The sequence below is a fragment of the Styela clava genome, chromosome 1 (genome assembly GCF_964204865.1).
Source record: "Styela clava chromosome 1, kaStyClav1.hap1.2, whole genome shotgun sequence".
In the NCBI taxonomy this organism is placed as follows: domain Eukaryota; kingdom Metazoa; phylum Chordata; class Ascidiacea; order Stolidobranchia; family Styelidae; genus Styela; species Styela clava.
Window position 1 is genome coordinate 16,191,016 of NC_135250.1, and position 25,274 is coordinate 16,216,289.

Genomic DNA, 25,274 nt, shown 5'->3' on the forward strand with positions numbered 1-25,274 from the left:
AGGTATAAATGCGTAAAACCAGTAAACAAACGTGATAGAAATGGTACGGGTTATAGATTGTCAATGTTAAACGCTTCCAGTACCGGAACGGACACGGACCCAAAGCGACATTTGCAGCGCATATCCCACAGAGCACGGCGCGTTGGCAGAATCTCATGGTCTAGTGAGAATGACGTCATCGGAAACACCGCGCTCATTAAAATTTTAATAAACGATTATCAAAAATCTTGACCATGTTTATCATGATATAAATATCAAAAAAGATGTAAAAAATATTCTATCCTCAAAACTGCTCACGTATACAATGAAAGATATCTAGAAAATTACAAAAAAATGCAAATTTCTGCTCTGGTGATCACATTTCCCATAAGAGCTAATGTAAAAAAAATTTTTTTTACATCACTTTTATTTTTTGCGCGTAGGATGGGTTTTTAATGAATAAGGTCTCGTACGCTGAAAAATCTGAAAAGAGCCTAATACTTTAATAGACTTTTTACTTTCGATGAAAAGATGCAGGGTGCTAGACAAAAGCAGAAAGCTCATCTCACCATAAGGGAAGGATTTTATTTCATGGAAGTCTGTGATCAAGTGCATGCAATAAACATCGTTTTGAGGTGAGATTGTTGTTTGGTTACGGCAATGTCCGAATGTTTACCTACTGCAGTACTGGTTTATCTACGTTTTCTGAAATGAAACTAGACACAAGAGCATCGTATCGGTTTCAGGGTTTGCTGGTACCGGTACAGTCTGACAGTGGTAGGCTATGTATCGATATGCTAGTACCGGTACTGTAGTAGGCCTATGGCCAGACTGGATTCCATGGCAGATGCACGCCCGAGAGCGCTAGCGCTCCACAAAAATGCACGCGAGCGAATTCAATTTTGCACGCCGAAAATTTGCAATTGCTCACCAATGTAAATCGGTTTAAATAGTTTTCAAATCAATAATCTAGTAATATAAAGATGCCAAAAAATTATAACTTTACAATTGTCGACTAATACTTGCTTGCAAGATTTGGCCTGATCGAAAAATGCGAAGCAAAAAACACCATATATCGTGTTGAATGATAGGATTACCGTGAGAAAAATCGCCTCCTCACCGACGCTGGCCAGTTATGGCTCTGATTCAGCGTATTTTTACAACAATCATTTTACACGGATGTACTGAACAGTACCGGTATCTAAAGTCGCTCAAAAACACTCAAAATTAGTGACAAATTATAGAAATGATGTTTGGGGGTCAAAGGTCAAACGTCCATTATTGCTATGATTCAACTTATTTTTTATCCAATACTGGTAATTTTACGCGGATGTATTGAGAGGTATCTTAGGTCGAAATCAGTTTAGCGGGCGCAGTTGTTTTGCACGCCGTGAGCTATAATTGCACGCCAGAAATTCTTATTTGCACGCGGGAATTTCTGATTGCACGCCCGATTTCTCGTTCGAAAAGGCCATGAAATCCAGACTGGGCCTATGGTATGCCGAATCTATCAGAAAACTATTTGCTTTTACGAGACGAATAAACATACATCCATTATCATACCTCCTCTGTGATATCTACTGTTTATATCTGTATGTGGATGAGTGCTGGTAACAGCATGCACTTTGTACATTTTTAAATGCCTTCTATACCGGTAGGATAAGGCTTCTATTTTTAAACAATCACTTCTGATTATCTTATTGATATTTCACAATGTCTATTTTATCTTTGAGGAGTTTTATTTTAGCTGCAGTTATAAAAAAAATTAACCAGGCAGAAGTTAACAACTACTGTACTAGCAATTTTAAATGTCAGATGGTTCAATATATTGGCTACGAACATGCGAGCACCAACTTGAGATAATACTCTCGAGATACACAGATAGGGTCTAGTGTTGTTTCGTACCTAAAGTACTTCTAGTGGGCATAGCAGAACAATTCTTGCATATGTCAATTCTAACCCTCACCTGACTGAGTCATCCAAATGTTACGTTATGCTACGCCCACTAGAAGTACGAAACTACACGAAACCCCTTAAAATATGCCTCAAAACTCTGCAATGGTAAAATGTAGGGAGGAACCAGGATAAATATGAAACAACCATATTCTCAAAATTGTGTTGATTACTGTTTATCCATCACCTATTAGTGGTTTAGTTATGTAGTGTCTTCTTTTGTACTATTCGTGCTATACCACCAGCAGGTGCACTGGGACTTGTCAGAATATTATTATTACAGTATTCAGGTATTATAATACAAAAATGTCAATGATGTCATTTCACTAAAATTTAATTCTATGGATAATAAAATCACATTGCTGACTGAATTTGAAATTCTTATGTCTTAAGGATGAGACATGAGAGTCTGCTTAAAGTATTTTTCGTCTGTACAAAGTCAATGTTTGCTTGTTTCATTAGAGTAAATTGTGAAATATTATTTCTTACTTATTAATAGGCCTATAATATTTTGTTCAAATTATTCAGAGAGAAAGACATCCCCCTTCATGTCCTAGTTGAACCTCGAAGAATTTCCACTCAGAGTTATAGCGGAGAAATCACTATATATCCCTTGACTTTAGAAGTCGATCCTTCATCATGCAGTGCGATGAGATTCAATTCTCAAGAAGGTAAAGCTACTGAATAATGTCATGTCGTGGCTGTGACCTTCAGATGACTTTAACACTTCAATCAGTTTTGCGGTGAAACGCATAATCGTTTCCTTAGTCTTTTTTGTGTAAACATTTTGCACTTATCTATGTGTACCGCGACATTTTGCAATTGCAACAATGCAATAATGAGGTATTTCGCAATTAAATCTTATTAAAATTTTTGATTATAACATTGTTTTTCGAATTCTGCCTATAAAAGGGGTTTACACAATATTTTAATAATAAGGACAGAAAAACATTAATTACAAGCTTTTTTGGCATTTCATTGTGATTTACTTAACTAGATATAAATAAAACGGGATAGTAAAGAAATAAAGCAACTGTTAGATTTATGATATCAAACTAGTAACGATTGAGAAAATTCTCTTTTTTTTGTTTGCAAGATGTTTGGTGGAAGAAATGAAGTGCGTCTATGATGTTATTTTTTGTCATTTTCTTTTATCAGGTATCAGTATGCGTTTACAAGTGACATCTTTTGAAGATGTCCCAACTTCTTACATTCCTATGGGAACGCTTGTTGAACGACTGAGTGATGCTTTTGACAGATTAAATGGGCAGAACTGCTTCTGTGGATGCAAGATTTGTGGAATCAATTTTCTAAAGAATAATGTGTATGTCTTTTGATAATTTTAATGATGGTCTGTAAATCTGTATGAAATCCAGAAATTTCTAAAAAAAAACTTATCTAGTGAAATCAATTTTCTAGGAAATTCAACCGTGTTTTGTCACTTCCATCTGAACATTGGGAGGACATGTCATCATCGTGGACATGTTGCAGTCATAGTCATGGGAAGAAGGGAATGTGTGCTGATACAGGTACAGTCTTATATAGTTTTCAGCTCAAATTTATTTAAAAAAGTGTTGAAAACACATTTCAAAACAGTACCTGTATCATGTTATTTTGAATAAATTTGGTTCTTCGTTTCAGGTACTTCAATTTGATCATAATGTGTTTCCAGAAACTTTACTGAAGCAGTCATGTGCATTTCATGTGCATATAAGCACTTAATATAGGTCTATGTGTGGATTTAGAATACTTGCTGTTTTAAACCTTTAAAACTTGTCATAGACGGTTGTTTTGTTTGGGTCATCCTTGTGAAGAGTAAAGCCTTGATTATTTTAGAAAAATTGCTCAAAGGGTTGTAATTGTGGAACCTATGAGATTAACACAAAACTTGAATCTGTACAGGTTCTATATTATTGAACATTCCAGATTAATATAAGACATTTCATTCAAAAATAGTTTTTTAATTGCAGAAAGATTAAAATTGGATGAGTATCCCTTCATTCCAAGAATTGGAGAAATATTCGAGAATGATTTCTATGTTATATTTTATCCGAAAGCTGTTGTACGCAATAATGTGCTGCTTTACCCACCTGCAAAACACAATAAAAATGATGCAAAAAAATTCAAGGTATGTATTAGTCTCTAATTGTCTGTCATTCAGAATTGCTGTTTTGTATTATCGGTAAGTTGTAGGTGTCTATTGGCTTTGTTGGTCACTTTTATATGGAAGAAAATATGAGTTCTGGTATATGTTTGTTCTGTTCTGGAATATCTTTGTTCTGTTCTGGAATACTTATACTTAAATATACTTACTTGTTACTCTTTCAATTTCAAAAATTCATTACTCTTTCAATTTCAAAAATTCATTCATCTGAAACATTCAAATATTTTAATATCCTGTCTAGTTCGTGAAGTGGAAAAAATCCCAAATCACTTACAATTAAAGCATCTCTATGTTTGTCTTATCTTCTGAAATAAATATGAAAATTTTATTTGATCTCTTTATTCCTTGGTTTGTATTGCTCTGAGAATCAACTCTTTAATTAAATATCAAATATTTACAAATTAAAAAAAAAAAACTTATTTTCAGTATGAAAAGTCAATGTTGAAATGTGGTAGGTGCTATTCTGTTATTGGTGAAGCTCTTGTCGTCAATTCCAAATCAGTACGAACTTATAACTTCTATAAAAGTGCAGTTGAATTTAAATCGTACTATGAGGACTTTCTGCAGTAAGTTGAACTAGGATGTGATTTACATGTTTAACCTGGGTGTGAGGGAGGTCGATACAAGTCTTAATTATATGGGGAACCACGCCTCTTGTCCGGTTACCAGTCCTTGTCGGGTATGGGATTAGTTAGTTATATGATTCAGAAGCATGGACTTGATGGTGGAGGGAGCCGTAACCTACCAACGTTTATGTGAACCCCTTGCGACGGCGAGGAGTCTGCAATCATCTCGCCACACAGGTTACATGACTGTTAAGATAAACAATGATATCAATAGTTCAAGAATTTTACTGAACGCTTTTTGATTATTCTGTTAAATTTCTACCGCTCGAAATGATAATACTGAGTATGTTTCAATTCAAATTGATTCGATTCATTCTCATCATTCCTGTATGTTGTGACAAAAATAGCTTCACAAAATTTGTTGCTTAATTAGATAATTGTCCAGGAAAAAAAGTGTATGAAATTAAATGGTTCTAGATTGTAAAGGTGCATTTACATTTTTCCATTTTAGGCCAATTTTCAGCTCCGCTTTTTTACTGGAACGAGTTTTGGCAAATGAACTTTCCAATGAAGTGAAATCTAATACAACATACAAGTTCATATTACAAGATGAAATGAAGAAGCCTTATCTCATAGTACGTTAATGTTTTAATTAGATGGGTACTTAAGTTTTATTGTAGGGTAGTGTGTATAACTAACTGTATACATGAAACCAAACTTACGGTAGCCTTGAAGATTTTTTTTTTCAAAGGAATATTTAATGTCTCTTAAACATTGTGTATTTTTTGGTACATCACTTCTATGCTGATAGCAAGCGAAAAAGAGTTTGCTGGCTCATTGGCTTTCTCTTCTCCTTGAATGATAAGGTACTTGTGTTGTGTAGTATGTGAACCAAGATGGCGTACACCCGAATGTGGTATGTGTACCAGGTTAGAATTTGGCCATAATTTCAGGTATAAATCCTACGGGAGTCTCTTGGCTAGTCCCCAAACTTTTAATAGAACTAAAATAAGGAAAATTGGAATAAAATTATGTCCTAACCTTAACCTGATACACATACTACATTTTGGTGTCCGCCATCTTGGTTCACACATAACGGGAGCGCCAATGATATATATCAAAATTCTATCATATCATGATTAGGGCTTGGAATTCCAGAAAAAACACTTTAACCGTTAACCGTTGACCGAGTAAAATGAACCGGCTAACCACAGGTCAAAGTAGAAATTCAAAGTATTCGCATTCGATTACATTTACCTTGGAATAAAAAAAAAACATTTTATTAATGAAGGCTTGCATACTTCAATGTTTTTGTAGTCTAAACTTTTTCTCGATCCTCTTCCACCTGGACTGGGTAAAAACCATACACTATTGTTATTAATCTTTAGTATGATTGCTTTATTAAACATATGTTGGATTCCAGATTCAAGTTCTAAATACCGATGCAAGGGTGCGTTTTCATCTACCTGAATATGATGAACCTTGTGATCACAAAGGAAATCCATGCTGTTGTGTGGAATATCCTCCAAGATATTTAGGCGCAGGTATGTATGCATCGTCTTGTTTTCGATGTTTCTCTGGCTTTATTTAAAATTTAAAAAATGTTTCTCTTCAATAAAAAGTATATATATCATAGCATAGACTTCAAACTTAACCAAGAGTTGGGGTTATGTGATACTAACTACCTTTCCTTGCTCTATATGCCTTTACATTGGTGGATCCGTGATCCATGTTTCCTGCTGAACTTGGCCCAGTTTTCATACATTCGATATTCTGAAATATTTTTAGAATGTCGTTAAATAGTGAGTTAGTTATTCTTGGCCACCATTGTTCAAAATTCACAAAGATCTCTGTTTGCCTACTTCAAATCCAAATATAATTAAACGATTAATATTCAAGTTTGATTCAGATTTCATATTTTCAGAGGACTGGGAGCTAGCTATGCCACGACAAATGAAGTCAGACAAAGAAGCCGCCATAAAGGATTCAACAAGACTATTGCAAAGAGCCTTCGTATCTCTTCGTGCATTTCGCTACCCATCAGTATTGGAGGGATTATTGAAAATGAATGATAAATTAGTACCTCCAGACATTTTGTCATTGTATAAATTTTCAGCAAACAAGTTGCCTTTGAGGTATGTAACATTTCTCTTCATATGCCTGGTAGACAACATTTTCTAGCAAAAAATTGGCTATTTTAAAATGCTTAAATTAAAAAAAAGCAAGTTTTAGATTATGTTATGTTTACAATCAGATATATTATTCATTTCAGACCTACATGTGACTCAACATTAGAAGATTATGGGGTGGAAAGAGTCGTGAAAGTTTTGTATATGTCCGCAACGACTAAATCTGGTGCAAAGTAAGTGGTAACATATTAGGCATATCAATTCATATTCGCTGCATATTTAAAGACAGTTTGCATTTATTCTGTAATACCTGATTTTATTACACTGATTTGCCAACTGGATATCAATAGAGTTTGCTTGCTACCAATTGCTATAAGATAAAATATCAGCAACTGTAAATATGACAAGACTGATGATTCATTGTGCTTACCGACCCTAGTCCGAACTCGTGCATTATTGGTATTCTATAGTAAGTTTTTTTATTATATCAAAATTTCATTGCAGGCTTGCAAAGGATTGGCAAAAGGATTTCAATGTCAGGGTGATGACATTTCCCTATTCAATTTGTATGGATGCTTTGCTAGTCCTTATCACCAGTACACTTTCTATGCCAGTACGGCGGACAGCTCCTGAAGGCTTTTTGTTTGGAATTATGAGAGTTGAATGATGACCAAGGTCTACATTTTAAATCATTGTTGAATCAACGACTTTTCAGCATATCATGACTGCACAATCATGTTTGAGATTAAGGCTCACTAGATGCATGCAAAGAACTTTTACTAACAGATACTCTGATTTGGAAAATGTACTGGAATATTTTATAATGATTTTGATTCATTCAGTATGAATATTCATTTTGTTTAAAAATGTTTTCAAACTTTGATCACAGATTTCTTATTAGGCGATCTGACTGAAAAAATATTTTTTATGTTCTCAAGCATTTGCTGCTCGAGTACGGTGACTTTCATTTCTAAACTCTACTACTCAAATACCTATGGCATTGGAACAACCTATGTTCTATCAATTGGATTTTAAAGTCAGCTTCCAGTGATACTAGCTACAAAAATGCTCTTAAAATTGCTCTTGCAATTTAAAGGTATTTCAATTTTATATGTAACTTCTTATTCAAATTTCAACCACTTGTGTCAATGATGAGCATGTAAGTACTGATGAGACTTGGTAATTTTGAATCCTAGAGGCGGTCTTAAAAATAGAGTGGTACGGTATCGTATATCCACACAAAGTGACTGTTCCTGTTTTTCAGTGACCCCTCGATGCGTTAATCTTGAACTATACTAAGTATAATACTCTCATTTCAGTGGTAGAAGTTTGGTATTTAAATCCAACAAAGGGAATAATGCTCTATGTCTATAATATATGGACATGAGCTGGGAATTTGGGCGAAAATACTTTTTACTGTTAACCTGGCTAATTTGACCAGTTACACGCTATTGGTGTCAAAGGCGAATCAAGCAAGTAAACTTTGCTGTATCTAAGGTATGATAAGATCAAAAGCTGTTTGGCGAGAGCCCGCACTTGAGGTAAATTGCCTGTGCAACAAAACATTGTAGTAATAGCTACTAACTTGTGGGTTACTTTTAAAAGACGCAAACTACTTTAAATATTTGCAAGTGTTGTGCTTAAACTTATTTGGACATAGGATTTTAATATTATTCCAGAAAGGGAAAGTCTATATAAGACTGCTTAATTACATGACAAGGCACAGCCTCGCGCAGAATTGCCAGGTCCTATTGATTAAACAAAAAAAGACAGATCAAGAAAAAAAAAAAAAATTTTACCAAGTAGAAAACCCATTGAGTTGAGGGATGTGAAACGCTTGACACATTAATGGGTTTGCAATATGCTGATTCAGAGCCGCATTTATTTAGTGAGCCACACAAATGTCTTTCCTCATTGAAAGTTGAATTTTCGGTTGCTATCATGATGATTTAGAAGTACCGTAGTTATTCAATGGCAGAACCAGAATGTACATCCGACACAATGCAGTCAAGCTGACATCTATAAAAAAAAAGTTCGAAAAACCCAATAAAAAGAAATATTAAGTGGACAGCAGTATTTTACAAATCAATATATACATTACAGGGTCTTGCTGTAGATAATATACCTACATGTTTCTACGTAAACGAGCAATAAACCTTAAAAAACTTTCTTTACAGTTTATTTTTTATGCCTATTTTATAGTCCGGCAGATAAGGGAACCTTTTTGGCCCAAGTTTGATTTCAGACAAAGTTTTTTTTTATTTGTTATTATTCATCCCGGGGTCATTGCCCATCATTTCTACATGGGTGGGGAGTTTGCAGCCTTAAGCAATTTTTTTTTACGGCTCGATATTTGTATTAGTGTTTTTCGTTAAATAATGACGCACAACCTGAACCATAACCTGTTACAATAATATGTTCAGGTTGCGCGCAATCTTGGTGCACAAACTACGCAAGCACCAAATTTACTAGGAAATAAAATCAATAACTTTTAGGTATTTATTGAGATATTTGTATTAGTGTTTTTCGTCAAACATGTGCATCATAATGACGCACAACCTGAACCATAACCTGTTACAATACTATGTTCAGGTTGTGCGCAATCTTGGTGCACAAACTACGCAAGCACCAAATTTACTAGGAAATAAAATCAATACATTTTAGGTATTTGTTGAGCCCAGCTTTGGGTCGCGACCCATATACAGTATATATATGGAAATACTGTCGAAACATACGCGTAAAATAAAGTGTACTATTTCAAAATACCCGTTTTGTTGCAATTAACAATACAAGCCTGCTAATGCAGTCGCCAGTGGTTCAAGTGGATATACACCCGGTGGAGAACAGTCAATTATTTGTTAGCGAGAATTGTTATGCAGCGGGATGATCACGACGACGCAGTGAAAGACAATAATATCACGAGAACAAGAATGAGAAAATTGCTACATTTTATAGTATATCCCTGGGAAAGAATGTAGTTCATTCTTATGTTCCATGACAATGCTTTTCAAACTACCAAAGACTCTCAACACTTTTGCTTCTTCTCTCCTATAAAAATACATTGTTATTATATATTCGCATTTCCATCTGTTTGTTCGTGCTCCCAGATAGCCGATCAGCGGCCTCCAAGGATGACTGGGTCCCCTTTTAAGAAACCCTGTCATAAACTAAAAGAGGCGACCGTGCTTCTCTTGCCTGTTGCCATGCTGTCCCTGGAATTCAGCTACGACAAAAATTTCACAAAAACGGACTTTTAAATTTTATGGTTTTATTAATATTGTCAACAATGAATGATATACGGGTGGTAAAATGCCAAGTTATTCCAACAACATGATCATGTTTTGCAATTTACAACCAATATTTTGTATGTAACTTTGTTTGACAGAGCCCCAAGAGCTCTAACTACAAATATATATATATCAAAAATGTGAGGCCAAAATAGTCACACTAAGCATTGTCAAATGTGCTGTATTTACGATAGATAACAGGTTTACCAAAAAGAATTACATGAAAAATGGTAAAATAAAGATCAATTCAGCAATATCTACTTGGTGATATGCATCTGTTGATGATTTTATGTGTTCGTTTCGGAAGTTTAATAACAGAATTAATTGTGGTTGTTGGGGATGTTTTAAAAAAGTTTTCACCAAATGTCAAGGTTTGATGGTAGTAGAGAAGTAGAAAAAATACTCCCATGTTTTTTTTTTATTTGATAACCACGCCACAGAACTTCCCCGATAAGTATACGCAGCAATTGCGAGAGGCAGAAATGCCAAGATGTGATTTCATCGCATCGCAAACCAATATTAGCGATTCTTATATATATTCGCGCATTCCCATCTGAACAGCGTGGAACAGATTATACAACTATGTCAGATGAGCGTCATATTATCGAATATCAGTAAAGTAATAGTGCAAAGGGAAAATACATATAAGGCGGAACTTTCAGTAGTATGCAATCAAATAATCTTATTGTTGAATATATATTTAAAAACATTTCGTCACGCCAACTGCAGTCCAACACATTTTGTCTCTGGCTGAGCTTAGATACCAATTGACACTCATGTGAACTGGTAAGACTGTAAGAGGCACGCGATGGAGCAGATACTAAGAGTATCCATCCCCCAGCTGTCATTTGAGTGGGTACTGCTGTTTTTATTGCATATGTTACTGATCTTGTTGTATTAACGATTTACTGGCATCACCGATTTAAGGATGTTGGAAACCATATTACAAAACTTTCTTTCAACACGCGGTTCAAGAGAATGAAAAAGCTGAAACTATTATTCTTTAGAACAGCCTACAAATTCTATGGAATGAAATCATACACAAAAGCTCGTCAAAAACCTATAGCTCAATAATCAAGTGGAATTTGATGCATGTGCGCAAAAATGTGCGCGTTACTACACTCTAAGAAATATTTACCGGCAATCGCCTGGCATTACATATTACTGGAATGTAGTTGTGAAATTTTAATGCGATTTTAAGGTAAATATCACAAGAATTTTCGGTAAAATCGCTGTTGAACACCTGTAAATTTTACAGGATTTTCCTAGTAATCCTTACAATTATTTTCTAGTAATTTTCACCGGCAATGCGTAGTAATATTTACCGACGCTAGCCTGTGAATTTACATTACAAATTCGGTGAATTTACATTCAGAACCCGGTAAAAAGTACCGTAAATCTCCTGGCATTACATTTTACAGGATATGATCAGTAAAAATCACAGACTATTCTATGAAACAAGGTTTATTCAAAAAATAAAAGTGAACGTGAAATGAATGATTGAAAACTTGGAAAAATGAGAAATTGTATAGTGAAAAGTTAGAAATGCGAGATAAACAGAAACTTCTCGTTGAAGAAGTTTATGCTCGCAGGGTATCCGTCCACATAGTCACTTTAAACAAGTCTCTATAGACAGCCTCTAAGAGAGAATAGTCTATGGCAGAGGGGGAGTCTTTCCGGGTTAGTGTTTCCCATGCTGATTGTATTGCATTATCCATTTGCTTTGAGGAACTCATGGTATTTTCTTCTCCATAACTTCAAGTTATCTGAAATGGAATGTACAAAGAGTTTTACCCAAACAACTCCAAAATTTAAAAATATTACTTAATTTTCGAATAAGATTTAACATTTTGTAGTATTCAATCAATCAATCTAATTCTTTTGCAAGTTGGAAATATCTGAAATTATTCAATTGCATATACTAGCATTCATTACAATATCCAACCTTTCTATAAATTTTCATATTTTTTTTTCCTCTTGGAGTTCAAGGACAAAAATCTGTGGGCAATCAATCGATACAGACTTTTCCAGTATTACCAAACTTTGTAGATGAGATGGAAGAGGTAGGCTACCTGAAATAGTATTGAAATGGAATAAATTATTCAGAAGTCCCTAAATAATAAAAATTACACTCCTAATACTTTATTGTCAGAGCAGATGACAAAGTTTCTATTTTAGCAATTTAAAATTAACATTATAACTAACCTCAAATTCTTCTTCCTTGAAATAACATGTTAGTAAGAATCTCAAATATTATGAAGCCTTAGACATTGACATTTTCATAGTTCAGAGTTGGGGCAGACAATTTGTTCATGCCTGCATAATCAGATTCTTCAGTTTCTAAAAAGAAAACACTGTTAAAAAGGATTGTATTCATTCCCCACCATCATTATATGTAATATGTTCAAATTCGGTCTTATTCAAAAGAGAAATTCAACAAAATTTATAGAATTGGTTTTGGTAAATATGCAGAATAAGGTGGATAAATGTTGTTTTGATTAATTTTCTATTTATAGTGTCATAAGTTAAAAGAAAATCTAGTGTTTTTATGACAGTTAAATGTGAATTGCCTAAAATTGCTCTTTTTCAAATGAAACTGTTCTGAATTAGTCCTAGAATCAATAACTTAAAATATCATAATCAAATACAAATCTGTCTGTCTGTAGATGATTTTCAATCACTGAATCAGTATATAATTATATGAGTAGGCCTATATAATTAATTGATACCTGTTTCTTTTAATGCCACATTCTTCAAGTCACGGTTTCTGGGTGTAGAGCAACGTCACCCCCTCCCCTGTCTGCCTGTTCATGTGTTTCTTGTAGTCCAGCCTGCCAGTAGTCTGAGTTTGCGATCATCATAAAGCTGTTGATCATTTTGACGGTTTACAGGTTTATCTTGATTCAGTAATTAGATGCTAACATTTCATAGTCTAGAGCTGTAAAATGGGCATATTCAGATATTGTATTGCCGTTTCGGCATTTTTACATTTGCCAGTCTACTGACAAAAAAATTCAGATTTGGAAATACGAATCAAGCTCTGGCTGTGTTAAGTATCGACAGGCGTAACATGGATCTGCGGATGTACTGATGTAAGCTAGTCCAATCAACCTTATACCAGTACCGTATACTGCTGTACTGTTATAGTCAGTATGTATTCATATTATCATATATATATATTAATTCAGTAATTGAAACGATAGATCTTACTCTACTTCCCGACTGCCCCATACTGCCATAATCCCACTGAACAATACATTAATACCCAGCACTAAACAACACAACACCTACACTGACATTATTGAATCCAAGATGGCTTACAGAAATACTGCCAACGCAATACTGCAGTAATTACAAAAGCGACCAAGATATGACTGTCGGCCGACCAAATATCAAAATCCAAAAGTCTGGAATTCGTCAAATCAAACGGACAAATTAAGGAGTAAAGCAACAAAAAAACGCGCGTGATTAATTACGCGTTTGAAATATAGCGTCTGATTGGCTGCTCTCCTTAACCAGTGTGCGCGCGCAACATTGACTAATGCCACGCCTCCCATGTCGGTGATTATTACCGACATTTGTCGGTGAATCATTTTACCGACCTCATTTTTTAATTTTTTACCCCTAAAATGACGGTAAAATTTACCGAACATTTCTTAGAGTGTACGTACAACCGAAGCACGCAGGAAAACGTGTGTGATGTATTAGTATTCAAAACGTTTGCAACTAAAAACTGACAAGTGCCACGCAAAACTATGAAAACGAGGCAATGTTTGTAACCCTTCTTGTATATCTGTCTGAGAGGCTTCAGAAATTGCATTTGTTACTCATTGTTGACTTATTTCTGATTGGTTATAGTTAATCAAATCATTCGATACCTTTTGGTGTGCCGCGAAAAGATTTCATTTTTGAATTTATTTTAAGTGATTCTAATTTCCAATTTCTTGAATTCCACAAGAATTACCCCCACGGCTCTTGCTAACAAACAGAAACGACAAATTTGAGGAGTCGTATTTCAGGTATTTAGGTATTAATTTAATTCTAAGTTTTGCATAATGCGCACCAACACCGTTTAGTGAAATGTCAATCAAGGTAACAATGTATTGTGCGAAATTTTTTCCCAATTTTACCAATGAATTATTATTTGACTAATAAAATTGCCATTATTGCTGATTTATTGAATTATTATTTAAACTCAAAATAACATTCAGGATTCACGCAATGACTTTGCATGTTTTTTTTTTCACCATTTAATACGAAAATAAAGCAGACACAATAGGAAAGTAAAATTATAAGAAGGTCAATTATCGTCTTTATAAATATCTGCATTCCGACGTCAGAAATGATAGTATTGTTAGCTTAAAATTAGGACAGACAATCGGTGGGGAGAAAGATCAAAACCGGCGTAAAAGATAAAAATCAGAATAAAATCCCGAATTCACTCTTAGCTGTCTTTAACATATGTCGCCCATATGAACGCATAGTTCTCCCAGAAACATAAAACCAAACGTTGGGTAAGAATTAGTCCTTGTAAAAAAAGAGAGGACGGGAGGAAATAGCTCACCAACATCAGAATGCATAGCCCGTTGTATGTGTATTAAATATATCCGATATTCGACAATTCGTTAAAAATATTCCAATTGTTCGATTCGATAAAAATATTCTATTTTGCCCATCCTCGCGATCTGTAATCATGCCAGTAATCAGGCGAAACGCGTGGTAGCACAAACACTGATGCAATGAAACTTAATAATAAAACCTTCATTAAACTTAGTAAATTGCACTACTTCACGAAAGCGTGGTGAAATTGACGATTGTTTCATATCTCGAACACAGAAACGGTAAACCGGCCAGCAGGGTGAGAGAGCAAACTCGGGCTGGCCGGTAAACCGGCCAGCAGGGTGAGAGAGGTTAAGTGAAACGAACATTACTTTATAAAAGAATATTTTCAAGACAAGTGAACGGATGTGTATATAAGAAGTGAAGAATATGATCAGAAGTGCATTTTGACAATTTCCCTTGATAACAGAATACCTGGTTACTATGGAAACGAGGTATCATTATTCATTATCGACCAAACGCAATTATTTGTCGCACAACCTGTATTTTCTGTTAATGTCATGAATCACAAATTAATTAAGCTACTTTCACTTTCAAAATGTAATTCCTTTTGTGCTCAATCAACTGACATCGCCAATGGTATACTTTTAAACTCATAGCCACGTAAAGCTGGTGAAAATATAAAATATATATCTCATAGCTGCCGGATTATTGTTATCTTGGAGCTATCATTTCGTCATCATATATATTAATAAAGATAAATTCATTCTCTTAACTCTGGCATGGAGTATATCAGCCGGATAAAAACGGAAAACTTGCATTATATTTCAGCTCAAACTCGGCTGGAATCGTTGATTATTGTAATCTATATCTAACGTCGCCGTATGTAAGTGCTATAATAAAAAATAAATAGAAAAACGATTGAAACATTTATATTTTCCAAAAATATATTCCACAAAGACTCCCCAATAACTAGTGGGGGCGATTTTACTATTTAGATATATACTCCGGCACTTTTGGATGCAAGCATGAAACTTGGCACACATGTACAGTAGCATCCCATGATCAATTTTGCAATGTAAGTCGTTATTTCCGCAATTCCCATCACAGGAACATAGTGGTGTACATGCTAAATCAGCACGGACACATTTGCAGCGAGCAGCACAACCTTTCTTGCAGCCACAATGAATCAGCTCTGTGCAAATTTTTGCTGCTCCAGGGATAGTCATCCATCTTAGTAAAAATTTGTCTCCTACTTTTTCCCATCCCCATCTCTGTGCATCAGGTAAATTTGGTGAAACCTCTGTTGCTTTGCTCCAAATAAACACACCTTGGAAGATTGCCTTTACGTATGTGTTGCAACAGAGAATTTGATGTAGGGGGGATGTTCTCTGGCATTTTCCCTTTCTTTGTAAACAGATGATGTCGTAGCTCATTAACCTGAAGGGAAATAAAATAATTATCCGAGAGGAAAGCTTCTGCTTCTTGGGTTTGTTCAATATCCAAAGAGTCTAAATTATTTTTTGGCTTACCTAGCTGGCACATGTCGATAGATAAAGGTCGAAATGTTGTCGATTCTAGTCATCAACTAGGATTCAGCCGTATTTTAACATCTATCTAACATCTGGGTAATTGCTAAGTTCAACTGTACATACCTTTGACAACATACTTGTCCGATCGTAGAGCAGAACGATGAATCTTTCAATCATTTGCATGCATTGTGCAGGCACGTCGCTTGTCCCCTCTAGCTTCAGTAGGCTTAAAAGCGTCTTGTCAGATCTGGAAGATTTTCCCACGTCGTCCAAACCCTCTTTTTGCCATGACCAAGGAAGAAAGACGTTGTGTCACATCCTGTTAGAGCGTGAAATAGGGGTAAACTCTGCGACTTTTCCTTCCCGAGTTTCTTGGAAATTTCATGAATCGGTAGAATCCTTGGATTCTTTCCTGTTCCGAACATGATCCAGAGTGCTGAAACTTCAACTTCACCAACAACCGCAACTGCAAGTGCAACAACGTCAGTGTCCACAGTTCGTATCAGGGTTGACCTATAACCTGATGCAGCAGCATCTGCAACATGTACCATCATTTTCGTGTCCGCTTCCTCGTGTGAGCATAGTGCAAGAATGTGTGTTTCCCTTGTTGGATGACAAACGACCCCTTCTTTCAGGGTAACAATCAGCTCTCTCCTGTTTCAAGGTCTCCAGCTTCCATAGACAGAAAAGAAAAAAGCTCCTTCTTATTTTCATTCAATCTCAAAAATGCTTGCCAGTGAGTGGGCAGAGGTGCTGACGAATGCACCCTTCTACGTTGGCCTCTTCCTCTTTCTCTCGAGCCTGCTTTTAAGCTGTAATCAAAATAATCATCCCACACTAAATCGACTCGTTGAGCTTTATTGAGCCATGATTTTAGACGTGGAAGAAACATCGAGATACTGTAATCTTTGAATGTTTTACAATTTTTCGTATGTAGGCTACACCACTATGTTTCTGTGATGGGGATTGCGGAAATAACGACTTACATTGCAAAATCAGGGGATGCTACTGTACATGTGTGCCAAGTTTCATGCTTGCATCCAAAAGTGCCGGAGTATATATCTAAATAGTAAAATCGCCCCCACTAGTTATTGGGGAGTCTTTGTGGAATATATTTTTGGAAAATATAAATATTTCAATCGCTTTTCTATTTATTTTTTATTGTAGCACTCACATACGGCGCCGTTAGATATAGATTACAATAATCAACGATTCCAGCCGAGTTTGAGCTGAAATATAATGCAAGTTTTCCGTTTTTATCTGGCTGATATACTCCATGCCAGGGTTAAGAGAATGAATTTATCTCTATTAATATATATGATGACGATATGATAGCTCCAGGATAATAATAATCCGTCAGCTATGAGATTTATATTTTATATTTTCACCAACTTTACGTGGCTATGAGTTTAAAAGTATACCATTGGCGATGTCAGTTGATTGAGCACAAAAGGAATTACATTTTGAAAGTGAATGTAGCTTAATTAATTTGTGATTCATGACAATAACAGAAAATACAGGTTGTGCGACAAATATTCGCGTCTGATCGATAATGATACCTCGCTACCATGGTCACCAGGTATTCGGAAATTGTCAAAATGCACTTCTGATCATATTCTTCACTTCTTACATACACATCGGTTCACTTGTCTTGAAAATATCCTTTTATAAAGTAATGTTCATTTAACTTAAATAGCAATACGGATGATGCCTCGTTTCCATGGCAACGAGGTATTTTCATGGATGGCACCATATCCAAAATTAATCAGAATATGCTACTGTACTTGTGTGCCAAGTTTCATGCTTGCTTCCAAAAGTGCACAATTCTATCATTTTTGAGGTCTTATCCGCTGGACTACTAAGCAATATTGGTTTTGAATGTAGGCAATAAAGCACTACCTGATTCATACATTGTGCGCACCAGCTTAACAGGCGCTTAATTTCAAGTATTGACACCGTTTGATTGACATTCATGGTGATCAATAATGCGATATCTCAATATTACACCCCTGTTCCCTATGTTTTTCAGATTTACTGGATTCAAGTTCTATCATATTGAATGACGATGAGGTCCATAAAATCCAATACATTGCTGGTTTATTTTACAAAAAATGCAAAAACGATGCTAAGACCCGGAAGACTGCAAAAGAATTCAGTCAATATTTAATCCCGAACCGGACTATTTGATAACTGACTCTATGATTGCAGTAATGTAGGTATAGCGACATCTAGGCTCGGGTCACATGACCTGTGACGCGCTGCCACGTTTTGGTTTTTTGGAATACCAAATTTGACACTCGCTTCCTGACACGGGATCTTTGCACACTCGACTTCTGGCACTCAACTCGGGGATCTCTCGCGACACGCACCTACTACTACTCCAAGCATCTGCCTCATTTTTGAGTTAAGTTATTTTACTGTTTGATATCTATATTATGCTTTTATAACGTCGTTTTTATAATACAACATACAACAAGGAACTTACTCGTTTTAATCAGAGACTTGAAAGCGGACAGGAATTAGGAAGCCTTGTCTCGGCACGCGGAGTCTAGGGCAATAGCAAGAACCCTATGGAAAGTTGGTGACATCCCGACGTGATCGAGTTCAACTTCAAGTCTCAAACAAACCTCAACCTCAGGAATCAAGAAAACGGATTCAAGATTCACGTCGACCGAAGCAGGATTCCGCATGGTAGGGATAAACGATGATGTGGACAAATATTGTTATATTATTCGGTGCCTGAACGACCGCCAATTGGAAACTATACGTTCTCGCCTCCCGGGCGAGCATCATCCCAGTTGCTATCGACTTTTGCGGGAACTTCTGATCAATACTTACTCCGTCCCGCTTAGAGAGCGCATACGAGATATATACAACGGCGGATGCTCAAATTTCAAACCGTCCGAAATTTTAAGAAAGCTACGCAGTTCCGTTTGTCCAATTGACGCTCCAAACACCAACCATGAATTTTTGAAGGAGATGTTTTTTCAGCAACTACCGCCAGATATTGTTTCAGCTCCTTCTGCCCATCCGGATGATTCCATAGATAAATTAGCCTATCGTGCTGACATATTCTCCAGACGTACGTTATAACCGGCCAATCACATTTTTTTTTAAATCATGTATCAAACCCAGACTGTTGCGCCGACAACAATAAATATTCTTTCGATGTCGAAGTTAGCTCAATGATGTCGAAGTTAGCTAGTGAACTTGGTAATCTTCGGAAGGATCTTGACGTGTTAAAGCATAACCGTACACATTGGTCTTCGGAAGCTGCACCCCCTACTTCCCTTAGCTCTAATGCGTTAACTCAACATCCTGTACGTGTCAGAAACGGAGAGCGCGCACGAGTCTTGTGAATCCATCGAGAGCCCTTATGCAAAATCATCAATCATCATCCAGTAATGGCAGAGGTTACAACGTCAACTACAGAAACCACCGATCCAATACTCCAACGGCTTGCTGGTATCATCAACGTTATGGAAACCTAGCACGTAATTGCGTCCAGCCTTGTACCTTTTCCAGCCGGAGTCCTTTTTTCGCCTAGGGCGCTGTAAAAGATCTTCACAGCGCCATATAAATTCACTTAATAGACTTAATTCCAATTCTCCAAACACAAATCTTCTCTACGTCTTTGATATAAAAAGCGGCCGACAATTTCTGGTTGATACTGGTCCCCACATTGAAAAAGGACACAACCATCCACGATCAGACCGAAAGCTGTATGCCGCCAACGGTACACCTATACCATGGTATGGCCAACGAGCTGTGCCAATTGCATTAGATAACGGTATCGAATATGACTGCCAATTTCAAATAGCTCGTGTTTTTCAACCGATATTAGGAGCCGATTTTTTGTCACAACATAAGCTTGTGGTTCACTTACGCAACTCGCGTTTCTTCGATCCTAATTCAAACACCGCAAAAAGTCCTTTGGCAAATCAATAGCAGCCATCTCAATCTCACCGAGACATCAAGGCCACTACGCCCATTTGTTGAAAGAATTCGAAGATCTGACAATCCCTCGACATGCATCTGTTAGGGCGAAGCATAACACAATCCACCGTATTATTACAACCGGCCAACCAGGGCATTCTAAGGCTAGACCTCCTCCGCCCCATTTACGCCAAAAAGTCAGAGACCAGCTTGACAGACTTATTGAATCAGGAGACATAGTTCCTTCCAACTCTCCCTATTCGTCTTCTATCACAGTTGTACCAAAAAAGGATAGCAATGAGGTTCGAATATGCGTCGACTATAGATCCCTTAACCATCAGACGATAAAAAACAGATGGCCAATTCCTCACATGCGTGATTTTACCAATGAATTACATGGTTGCCACTATTTTAGTAAATGTGACCTTTCGAAAGCATATCATCAAATACCTCTTCACCAATCTGTTAGGAAGAAAGCTGCCTTCGTCTGCCCTGAAGGATTGTTTGAACCAGTAACTTTACCATTTGGTCTGCGCAATGCCTGTTCATCATTTTCTCGTTTTCTGTCGGAAGTAACTTCCGGTTTGAAAAATATATTCGTATTCCTCGACGACATATTAATTGCAACCGAAACTGAAGGACAACATCGCCAAGCACTAAGGCATCTATTCTTACGCCTACGAAGATACGGACTTGTCTTGAATGTTGATAAATGTGAGTTCGGCAAACAAGAGCTTGATTTTTTAGGCCATCACGTAACGCCAAAGGGTATCTATCCACTATCTTCAAAGGTTGAAACAATCAACAAGTTCCTTTACCAAATACTTCAGAAGAACTCCGATCTTTTCTTGGTCTAGTATGTTACTATCACCGCTTTGTCAAGAACTGCGCGACCATATTAAAGCCACTGCATGATCTAGCCTCACAGAGTAAGAATAGACGACAGTCACTCAAATGGACTCCTGAGACACTGCAGTCTTTCGAAAGGAATAAATCAGAACTAGCATCTGAAATAATGCTTGTCCATCCAAATCATACCGCAACTCTCTCTTTACTTATCGACGCCAGCCAAGTGGCCATGGATGCCGTCCTTCAACAATGTGTTGGCGGCGAATGGTCACCTCTCGGATTCTTTTCCAAATCACTCAATTTAGCACGAAGCAACTATTCCGCAATTGATCGCGAGCTTTTAGCAGCCTATTCCGCAATACGCCATTTTAGCACACAGCTGAAAGGACGGAAATTTCAACTTGTGGCAGATAACGATGCTCTTGTCAAAGCCATAAAAAATCCTACTGAAAGATTTGTTTCATGACAGGCACGGCATTTGGAGTTAATTTTCAAATACACGGATGACGTCAGACATTTGAAAGGCTCATTTAATACTGTCGCGGACACATTATCTCGTATTCAAATTAATTCAATTCATCCCAATATCAACGTCAATAGCATTTTTCAGCCTCCACAGTCAATTTCTTTGCATGAACTTCACGCCGCTCAACAAAACGATCAAGAACTTATCGAATACAAACGGGATTCTGAGAAGCATTCTCTTGAATTAGTAGATGTTCCCATCGCAGAGCTAAGCGGAACATTAGTATTCGATACATCAGCAGCTAATAAATTGAGGCCATTTGTACCTAAATCGTTACGCAAGAAACTATTTGACAATATTCATAGTTTAACTCATTCTGGTGCCAGAGGCTCAACTGATCTAATTTCATCACGCTACGTGTGCCAGATGACAAATATCAATGTGCCATGCGATAGATTCAACACTGTCAACGTTGATATATTACGTCCACTCGGATTAAGCAGAGGCTACAATTACATTCTTATGTGTGTAGATCGTTTCTCACGTTGGTTAGAATGCATCCCATTGTCTGATATTTCCGCTGAAAGTGTTGCCAATGGATTTGTATTTGGCTGGGTATCACGATTTGGAGCACCAAAGAGGATCATCACAGATTGTGGGAAACAATTCAAATGCAAGCTTTGGTCGGATCTAATGAGTTTTCTTGGCACCGACCATTCTACAACTCTTCCTTACTCGCCACATATGAATAGTTTAGTGGAACGCGCAAATCGTACGCTTAAAAATGCTCTTCGCGCTATGGAGAATCCTGAAGACTGGTATGACAATTTAGGATTTGTATTGCTCGGCATTAGAAGTGTCATCAAAGAAGATTTAGGTTTGTCTTCGGCAGAAATTCTGTACGGAGCACATCTTCGGCTTCCTGGTGAGCTCGTAGACCCTCGTCCAAATCAAACTACAATCGAACCGTATAATTATGTCAACAAGATGCGCAGATTTTTAACAAACTACATAGCGTGCCTACTCGAGAGCAGCCGCCTAACCGAGTTTATATTCCTAAAGAACTCAAAAATGCAACACATGTCTACATCCGTGTCGATTCCACAAGAAGAGCACTTCAGCCCGTCTATACTGGACCACAGAGGGTAATTTCAAGGTCCAATAAGTATTTTACGGTCGAATATAAAGGAAATCCTTACGACGTATCAACCGACCGCTTGAAACCAGCATTCCTTCCTTTTTGTGACGTCGAGACTACAACTGTCAAATGTCACCCTTCTCCACTGAAGCCTCAGTCAAAACCTGATAGCGAACCAAAAAAAAAACCTCCCATTTTGAACGCACCAACACAAAACAGCTTTACTCGACGTGGACGGGTAATTCGCACACCACGGCAATTAGACAATTTTCTGCTGGCACCTATTTTTGAAATAAACATTTAGGTTAATAGCGTAACTTTTTAATTTCTTGTGTATATATGTATAGCCCCATTAAAGTGTAACACCACATTATGTGATCTATTTATTCGTCGTAATCATTTTTTTCTCACTTTCACGTATTTTATTAGCTCTTCCCACCGGTTGATTTTGTCTTAATGATTTAATACGTCTGTCAGCCCAAAATTCTGTCACTACCTTATCCAATTTAACACATGTTATTTATCACCGTTTGCTATTCCCACTTCACCTATCTCAAAATTTTTGAATATCATGCGACTCTTTCCATGTCAGCACCCCAAAATGCTTTTTAAGACATGATCGAGTAAAGTATTATTTGTCGTCTTTTCATTTTTTTACAGCGCTGTAAAGCGGGTATTCCTGGAATATTCCATACATGTTTCTGTTTCTTTACTTTTATTATTTTTTCCCCACTGTCCTGTGCTGTTTTTGTTGCCGGCTGCAATAATTTCATGATTAATTAATGAGAATATTTTGTTGTTCAGCTGTGTCATGTTCGCACTTTCAATTTTAAATTACCAGCAGGCATATCCCTTATTTCCGCGTCAATAAAGTGCACCAAATGGCGAAATTCGGCATATCAAGTTAATTGGATTTCATCGTTAATTTACTCACTAACTATTTATTCGTATTTTTATTGTTTATTTATTTACTTCACCACATGCATAGAATATTACAAATAGTCATATTTTCGCAAATCTCACCTCCTATTCATTGCACTTGTTGTTGACAATTATTACTGTCATACACTGACGACAAGGTTTGCTGCTATGTATATATTGTACTATACATTGCTATATTTATCGGCTATTACTTAACTGTAAATCAATCGCTTTTTATTTATTTAATTGTCGTCACACCTGTACCCACTTTTATAACTAACAATAATTTATTGGAATATTTTACCCACTTCCATTTCATATTCATCTGCTCTGTGCTGCCCTTTGATTCACGTACGCACGCGGAGTCTAGGGCAATAGCAAGAACCCTATAAAGGAAACAGAATATGGACGCTTAACCGTACCATTGCCCAATGTCCTTAAACTATGTAAGCTTCTCGAAATTGAATTTAGATTAAACTATGCTCATGAAGGTGTTATAGCCACAGTTTTTGAACTTTTAATATAGAATCATCTGGTATCGCCCAAAACGAAACTAGCATGCTGGACATCTTGGAAAAAATATGTAAGTTCTACCTACAAATAAGGTGCCATCAAACAGCCAGAATCGTCATAACGTTTTTCCCTACGAAAACTGCTTAAAAAATTTATGTAGATGAAGTGCATGATCTCTTTTCACTTTATTTTGCAAGGTAGTGCGATTAGATGTGATTCCAGTTTTATTTTTATTACTTTAGCAGTAATTAAACAAAGTAGGCCCTAATCTATTTTTCATAACAAAATGTTCATTGCATGGAATATAGTATATTTTCATGACAATAGGCAATGTAAGTTGCATAATAAAAGTGATCTATTTTTTATAACAAAATGTTCATTGCATGGAATATAGTTAGGGTTACCATATTTTTGTGACTTCAAAGCGGGACGCCTCAAAAGACAACGACGCATTAGCTGTTATTTTGTAACTTTACATTTTCCAATTTTACTACATAGCCTACATTAAAGCTGTCTTTATTGACCATATTGTTATCGAAATTTCATGCGCATATCTTCTGGCCAAATATCGGGTTCAGTTCGAAAATAGAAAGGAATTGACGTTAACGACAAACGCATTCGCCTCCAGTAATTAGGCTAGCGTTGCGCAACACAGAAACAACATGAAACGAGAACATGTTCGTGTATTATGCTGGATGGCTGAACGCAAAAGCGGGACATTTGGCTGACTTTTCGGGACGGCGGGACAAGACGCCAAAAAGCGGGACTGTCCCGCCTAAAGCGGGACGTATGGTAAGCCTAAATATAGTATATTTTCATTACAATAGGCAATGTAAGTTGCATAATAAAAATACAGCATATCTAGAACTGTTTGAGTTGTCCCAGCGACAGATGATTTCCAGTTGCGTATTTCTGGAATGAAAATTATTTTCAAGCCAAATCAGTCGCTCATCAATGCTATGGAATGGCCGGAGCATTTTTTAGGCGCTCCCGTAGTATGTTTACCAAGATAGCGCACAACCTGATAACCCCAGCACCCTTTTTTATATCCAAAATTTGGCCAAGTATTCATAATATCAAACCATTTATCCATAGCCAATGCTGACCAAGAGCTCTGGCCCACCTCTCTGCTGCATCAATCTTGCAGCAGTCTCAGATAGCACCTGGGCTGCATATTTGACACACACTTTTGGGTAGCTTTGTAAGCACAAGTGGGATTCCGTCAATTTGCAGGAGCGGAACTCTTCGGATGAAAAGGATGGTACTGCACGAAAATGGTCA

At 36.7% G+C, this 25,274-nt stretch overlaps 1 protein-coding gene and 1 long non-coding RNA gene across 2 annotated transcripts; one reads left to right on the forward strand and one right to left on the reverse strand.

Annotated features, from left to right (window-relative positions):
• The first annotated feature begins 420 nt into the window (after nucleotides 1-420).
• LOC120348327 (E3 ubiquitin-protein ligase E3D-like) lies at nucleotides 421-7,961 on the forward strand. Its single transcript, XM_039418445.2, has 11 exons — nucleotides 421-614; nucleotides 2,461-2,603; nucleotides 3,091-3,256; nucleotides 3,352-3,461; nucleotides 3,903-4,060; nucleotides 4,523-4,662; nucleotides 5,174-5,297; nucleotides 6,086-6,206; nucleotides 6,587-6,797; nucleotides 6,935-7,024; nucleotides 7,296-7,961. Exons 1-11 carry the CDS (start codon nucleotides 511-513, stop codon nucleotides 7,456-7,458), a joined length of 1,530 nt encoding a protein of 509 aa, XP_039274379.2. The 5' UTR covers nucleotides 421-510; the 3' UTR covers nucleotides 7,459-7,961.
• A 3,760-nt stretch (nucleotides 7,962-11,721) lies between these two features.
• Nucleotides 11,722-12,946, reverse strand: LOC144419976 (uncharacterized). Its single transcript, XR_013474405.1, has 4 exons — nucleotides 12,808-12,946; nucleotides 12,284-12,418; nucleotides 12,024-12,150; nucleotides 11,722-11,844 (listed from the first exon to the last, which is right to left on the reverse strand). It is a non-coding gene; the product is annotated as an uncharacterized LOC144419976 (long non-coding RNA).
• Between the last annotated feature and the right edge of the window lie 12,328 nt (nucleotides 12,947-25,274).

What these genes read in the sequence shown, in the direction of transcription:
- LOC120348327 (XM_039418445.2), top strand. Translation starts at nt 511, where the DNA reads ATGCAGGGTGCTAGACAAAAGCAGAAAGCTCATCTCACCATAAGGGAA. An exon ending in ATGATGCAAAAAAATTCAAG is followed by an intron (nt 4,061 to 4,522) that starts GTATGTATTAGT and finishes ACTTATTTTCAG; the next exon opens with TATGAAAAGTCAATGTTGAA. An exon ending in TACTATGAGGACTTTCTGCA is followed by an intron (nt 4,663 to 5,173) that starts GTAAGTTGAACT and finishes TTTCCATTTTAG; the next exon opens with GCCAATTTTCAGCTCCGCTT.